Below are 6,849 nucleotides of genomic sequence, written 5' to 3'. Positions count from 1 at the left end.
TAGACCAGTCTCAGATTGGCTGCTGTTTGGGCCAAAACTGGACTCCATTTGGCACCACAGTTACACAAAGAAAATCATATTTTTGACATCAATCATTAACATAGCATAAAGATGATGAGGGATGGAGGGAAACTGTAATAAAAGAAAAATGTGTTTGACCTAGGGTTAGAAAGTAACATTCATTATTTTAATTTGCAAAAAATGATGTCACTGTGCCATGACCATCATGGACCACACAACTTTAAGAAAACAAAAGATTTTAAACATTTTTACACTTTTTGTTGTTGTTATAATTCTTTTCTAAATTCACATAGAGACTATTAGCAAAATATTTGTTATATGAGATTTTTCAATATTAAATTCACATAAAAGCAGAATGGAAACCAGTAATTTGCATATCACTCTAAAAATCATTGAAATCTCTAAATTTATGTACAATAACAACACCTGAATGACAGAGCCCCTCACCTTATCTCTAAGGCCACCCTACGAAGGAAGCTCATTTCAGCCGCTTATTTTTGGGATCTCATACTTTTGGTCATGATCCAAACCTCATGACTAAAGGTGAGAGTTGGAACATAGATGGACTAGTAAATCAAGAGTTTCGCCATTCGACTCAACTCTTTCTTCAGCATTACTGCAAATGAGGCCCCAATTCATCAATCCATCGCCCACTCCATCCTATCATCACTAAACAAGACTCCCAAATACTTGAACTCATCCATGTTAGGCAGAGACTCACTCTCCATCCGAAAGGAGCTTTCCACGTTTTTCCAGTTGAGAACCATGGCCTCAGACTTAGAGGAGCTGGCTCTCATTCCAACCACTTCACATTCAGCTGTTATGACCTTCAGCATGCCTGTGCTGTTATGACCTTCAGCATGCCTGTGCAAGCTGAAAGTCATGGCCTAAAGACACAACATCAACAGACAAGGGACATTCCTGGCGGATTCTAACCTGCTCTAAGAACGAGCTCAACTTTATGCCAAAAATGCAGACACAGCTGCTGCTTTGGTTATACAGGCACTGGATAGGTCTCAAAAGCAACTCAGGCACCCCATACACCCTCCACAGAATGCCTCGGGGAATACAGCCTTCTCCAGTTCTACAAAACACATGTAGACCGGAGAGTCAAACTCCCATGACCCCTTTAGCAACACCACAAGGGTGAAGATCTGGTCCACAGTTCCACCTCCAGAACGAAAGCCACACTGCTCCTCCTGAATCTGAGGTTCAACAATCGATTGGAGCCTCCCTTCCAACACCCTAGAGTAAACTTTCATGGGGAGGCTGAGAAGTGTGATGCTGCAATAGCTGGAACACACTCTCCGGTCCCCCTTTTTAAAAATGGGAACCACCACCCTGGTCTGCCACTCCACAGACGTTGTCCATGGTAATGGACTGGTCTTCCCCAAAGTGCCCAGACTCTGCCTTTTCAAAGGTGGACATAGTGGCCGGATTAAGGAGATCCTCAAAGAGTTCCTTCTATGGTTCAACAATTTCCCCAGCCCAGGTCAGCAGCTCCCCAGTCAAACCAAGCACAGCTTGAGATGTGGCCCGCTTTCCCTTTCCAAGTTGTTGAACAATTTGCGAGAACCTTCTCGAGGCCAACTAAAAGACCTTCATGGCTTCACCGAATTCCTCCCATGCCTGAGTTTTTGCTTCTGCAAACACAGAAGCCACAGTCCTTCTGGCCACCCTCTACCTGTCAGCTGCTTCAGGAGTCCTCAAAGACAGCCAAGCTCTAAAGGTCGTCTTCTTCAATTTGACAGCCTCCATCCACCAGCGAGTTCTCCAGTTTCCGCTGCAATAGGCACCAATGACCTTCAGGCCACAGCTCCTGGAAGCTGCATCTGCAATAGAGGCCCTGAACATGGCCCATTCAGATTCCATGTCCCCGACGTCCCCTGGGACATGTGAAAAACTCTCCCGGAAGTGTGAGTTGAAGATCTCACGGACAGGTGCCCTGCAAGATGTTCCCAGTTCACCCTCACTATTTATTTGAGTTTACCAGGTCTGTCCAGCATTCAACTGAGTACCAGGTGGGGATCAGTTGACATCTCTGCCTCTCTCTTTAGCTGAGTGTCCAAAACATAGGGCTGCAGGTCTGATGACACAATTACAAAATCAATCATAGATCTTTGGTCTAAGGTGGCCTGGTACCAAGTACACTTATGGACCACCCTATACTTGAACGTGATGTTCATTATGGACAGACCATGCCCAGCACAAAAGTCCAATAACAGAACACCACTTGAGATCAGATCAGGAAGGCTGTTCCTCCCAATCACCCCCTTCCATATAGCTCTGTTATTGCCCGCATAGGCATTGAAGTCACCCAGTAGATCAACAAATTCCCTTTCAGGACACCATCCAAAGACTCCAAAAAGACTGAGTAATCTGAACTGCCATTTGGTGCAAAAACAAAATCAACTGTGAGCCTTTCATACTCAGGGGAAAACTTCAATATTGAGGCTTTCAGCCAGGGGCTTGTGAGTATCCCCACACCCACCCAATGCCACTCTCCCTGGGCAACTCCAGAGTAGGAAAAAGTCCAGCTTCTCTCCAGGAGTTGGGTTCCAGAGCCCAAGCTGTGCGTTGAGGTGAGCCCAACTATATGTAGTTGGTATCACTCAACCTCACACACAAGCTCCAGCTTCTCAGTGAGATGACATTCCATGTCCCTAGAGCTAGTTTATGCCACTGGGAATTGACCTGACCACAGACCCTCCCTCACCTGCTACCTTATATGGCACCCAACCTTGACAGTCCATCTTGCAGGCGGTGGGCCTATGTGGAGGTGGCATGCTGTTTTCTTTATTTTTTTTTAGGGGGGGGGTTGTCCTGGCTGAGTCCAAGGAGCCACCAGGCATTTGCGGCAAGCTCCCCCCAGGCCTGGCTCCATGGAGTTCCCCTGTTTGTCCCTTGAGGTTTCTGTGTGTTTCCTTCAGAACAGCTGAGCAAAAGTGACAGATGTCAGACAGGCAAAGGACCCTTGCTCTGCTATATGTGCACCTGGACAAAAGGTAGGGACATCACTAGGGACATTACCCTCAAGGACACACCCAAAAAACTTGCACCCACATACATATGCTCCTTTGAGATAGAGTTCTTTAATCCTGCCTCAGTCAGACACCCGACCACATTCCATGTGCCTCACATCAAACCAGTCATTGCCAGTGAGCTTGAAGTGAATGACAATATTTATTTGGGTAACGGGAGATGTGCTGTGTTCTGAAGTTTACACAGTAAATGCATTTATGTTGCTGTTATTACATTTGATCACTAAATAGCACAGCAGATACTGTACAGAGAAAGAATGAGATTGAACAGAGTTTAGTCTATATGTCTAGCTTGAAAGCATGCACATAATAAAATGTGGGAGTTTTTACAAGCGGTCTCCTTATTTCAATTACAACCGTCACAACAATACTACCAACAAAGTAACTGTGGGGTTGTGGGATCACCAAGCAGCTTTCTTCTGTTCTTTTGTAGCATCTTTAGTCTAATTAGACCTTTCAATCTGTTATGAAAGGTTGCATGAGACCAGATGATTTCCAGTCTTTATTCAGATGATGAAAAAAAAAATAATGCTGCCAGAGTGGAGTGGGAGGGGGATTTTGCAAATTTTCTCTCTGAAAGCTGAACCAACATTTGCTTTGCACTCCTTTTTGCAATGAACTTTTGACACATTTGATTATAATAAATATTTTGATTTCATTTTAGCCCATCTCTCTAATCCTAGTTTTTTTTTTTTGTTCAAACACAGCCAAAACCACAGTGGATTGCTGCCATTTTACAATATTTACAAAATTATTTTTAGAAATATTTTGAAAAGTTCACAGGGGTTTATGAGAACAATATTTTATAAACCCTTTAACCACCATCAGTTTTGCACTGCATGGTTATTCTGTCAAAATATTACATAAATTACTGCTGGAATTTCTTCCTGGCTGCACTGTAAATGATAGAAGTAGTTGATGCTGCCAATATTTGTACTTCCAGAAACCACAAAATGTTTTATAATATGTGTGAAATGTGAAACTGATGATGATGCAAAGGTTTACAAAATAGTTTTAATATGAACCTTTTGAAATTGAAGCTGTTTTAAGATGTTTGATGCTGGTCAGAATTATACTATTTTCCCAAACTGAGGTCTATCTACAACAGGTAAGATATTAACTTTTAATAACTTTTCCACAGAACTACAGGTCAAAATGTCTGAATTACTGATTTCAAACAGAAAAAAACACAACTATCATATTATAATGTTATTCCTATCTTGACTCCACAGATTTACCATCAAGCTTAAAAAATGCATTTTGGGTCTGTGAGACTTTACCTCCTCTTCCACCTTCTGGTCTCAGTTGACCTGGAGGAGATAGACCAAGTACCAGTGGAGGTCATCACTGACAGCTCTCCTTGCAGTGAAACCTGTGGGCTCGGGCTGAAAACTCAAACTCTCTGTTTGCTGACAGACAGCAAGACAGCAATGGAAGAAAATGTGAGTAAAGACCAAACTCAGGTACCTACAAAAATAAATTCAGGCATATCCTTTCCTGTGTTGTGGGGGAAAATGCAGGTTACCAAATGTGAAAGAGAACTGCAGAGTTTAACTGTCGGCTAAAATCTTGTGTAAAGAGTGTTAAGTTGGTATCGCCAAGAACTTTCCAGAACAGTACTTAGGAAGGACATGTTAAAAGAGGGTGTTAATAATGATAAGACAAATTGGTGGCCCATACGGTGATCGAACCCGCGACCTTGGCGTATCCAGCACCATGGGCTGGTTTCCATTTTATAGAATTTAAAGGCAGTTCTTACACAGAAATGAATGAGCAACCACTATCTCTCCTTTGCCAGAACATGGGGGATTGTGTATTGCATATCCCTGACCGGTTCGTGATTGGTCAGAAGTTTACATATCTCCTACGTCACTTACAGAAAACCAGCCCAGGCAGCTGGGTCAGCTCGCCCCAAACTGAACACACTTCACCCAGAACAAACACACTGTTTTCCAGGGACTTTCAAAAAACCCAAAACCTATTGAAAATGTTCATTTTGACTGTTTTTAGGAAACGTCTCAATCCAAAGTGTCAGTGGAGTGTCGGGTCCGTAAGGTAGAGTGTGTGGACTCATGGCAGTGTGGACTCATGATAAAGACAGTGACCTCAGGAGAGAAGGTGCACATTGACTGTTTGGGACAGGTCATGAAGGCCATGAGAAAGTTCTCTTGGAGGTAATGACTGAAAAAATATGATTGTGATTGAATTTTTTTCCAATGAAGATGAAAATCTTGATATGTGATGTTTTTCTAAGAATGTAAGGTTTATTCTGACTAAATTCTAATTTAAGGTTTATAGACAGAAATTGAAACATGGACATAAAAATAAGAACATTATTATAAACCTTTAAGAATTTTTAAACTACAAAGAAAAACTGTGTTTGCTGTCCTATCCAGCTGTGTTCAGAGTTCATCTTTTATCCTGTGAGAAATATCCTGTGTGAATCCATTGAGGCAGCAGAAACAACCCAGTCTAAACAGCTCATTGTTAGTAATACTGTTCTATCTTTTGAATAGAGTTCAAAGCATGATTACTTTATTTTATCACTCAGAGTGTCATGGCGCTACGCTCGAGGAATTATTAGCTCTGATGACTCTCTCTTTGATCGTTGGAAAGCTCCTCATCTAGATCGAGTGGTTCTGGACCCTGTCCGAGAGGAGGATGCAGGTAAACCCATGTTACTCAAAGGGATAGGGTTTAAAACTGAATCTTCTGGCAGACAAACTGCTTTGGGGCAGAAGGTTATTTTCAGGTTTGCAGTTACACCCACTTTGAGATCACACTCTTATGTTCAAAAATGTTTGGAAGTTTTCTAAAAATAAACAAACAAACAAAAAAAAAAAACAAAAAGTAAAAAAAACCAACAAAAAACCCAAACTTGTCCTATCTCGCCCTATTTATTCCACATGGGCAGTTCCGCTTCACTTCAAGCTTGAGTACTCTACCAGAGGCCTGGGAATTTGACGATTCTTCGCAGTATGTTAGCTGTTCCTAGGACTGCACTCTTTTGGGCAGAGATCTCTGAAGTTGTTCCTGATATCCATTGGAGCCAGTTTGGGGTTCACAGCAGTGAGTGCGCCAATACCCACTGCCACCGCTGAGGCCTTGACTCTCCACAATTTCTGTATTTCATCTTATCATCATTCATTCATATCATCATTCTATCCTAGCCCTGACATTCGCCACTACCCTTGGTGGAGTCTCCCACTTTGACTGTGGGACTTCCAGTCCATACTCGGTTCCTGTACACTATTCCTTCCAGTGACTTGGTTCTGGCATTCCATGTATACTTAACATTCCTGCATCTTACATCACACTACTATGTGCTGGATTGTCTCAGGGGCATCTTTGTACAGCCTACATCTTGGGTCCTGTTTGGTTATGATACACAACAGCCTCTATTGCTCTTATGCTGAGGGCCTGCTCTAGTGCCGCCATGATTAGTGCCACTGTGCTGTCCTTCAGTGCAGCCCTTTCCAGCCACTGGTAGGATTTGTTGATATCAGCCATTTCCTCAATCTGCTGGTGGTACATGCCATGCAAGGGCTTATCTCTCCTCCTTTGGCCAGGTTATTATACCAGCAGGGTAAATGATGACTGGCACTGCATATGTGTTGATGGCTTGGACTTTGTTCTTGCCATTAAACTGGCTCTTCAGGACCTGCCTTGCTCTCAGTAGGTACACTTCTGATCAAAATCTAAAGACCAGTCAGAAAATTGCAAGAATTTGCATTTTGCACTATTGGATCTTAAGAAGGTTCTAAGTAGAGCTTCACAATGTTAAAAG

At 42.6% G+C, this 6,849-nt stretch overlaps 1 protein-coding gene across 1 annotated transcript in view; it reads left to right on the top strand.

Annotated features, from left to right (window-relative positions):
• Nucleotides 1-4,315: 4,315 nt before the first annotated feature.
• Nucleotides 4,316-6,849, top strand: part of tmem81 (transmembrane protein 81) — an 8,952-nt gene continuing 6,418 nt past the window's right edge. Inside the window, exons 1-3 of the mRNA XM_017439819.3 lie at nt 4,316-4,504; nt 5,073-5,236; nt 5,614-5,729. Coding sequence (XP_017295308.2) covers nt 4,316-4,504; nt 5,073-5,236; nt 5,614-5,729 — 469 coding nt within the window. The remainder of the gene's footprint in view (nt 4,505-5,072; nt 5,237-5,613; nt 5,730-6,849) is intronic.

The sequence above is a fragment of the Kryptolebias marmoratus genome, linkage group LG8, assembly GCF_001649575.2.
Source record: "Kryptolebias marmoratus isolate JLee-2015 linkage group LG8, ASM164957v2, whole genome shotgun sequence".
Classification (NCBI taxonomy): Eukaryota; Metazoa; Chordata; class Actinopteri; order Cyprinodontiformes; family Rivulidae; genus Kryptolebias; species Kryptolebias marmoratus.
This window is presented reverse-complemented; position numbering and strand designations above follow the sequence as displayed.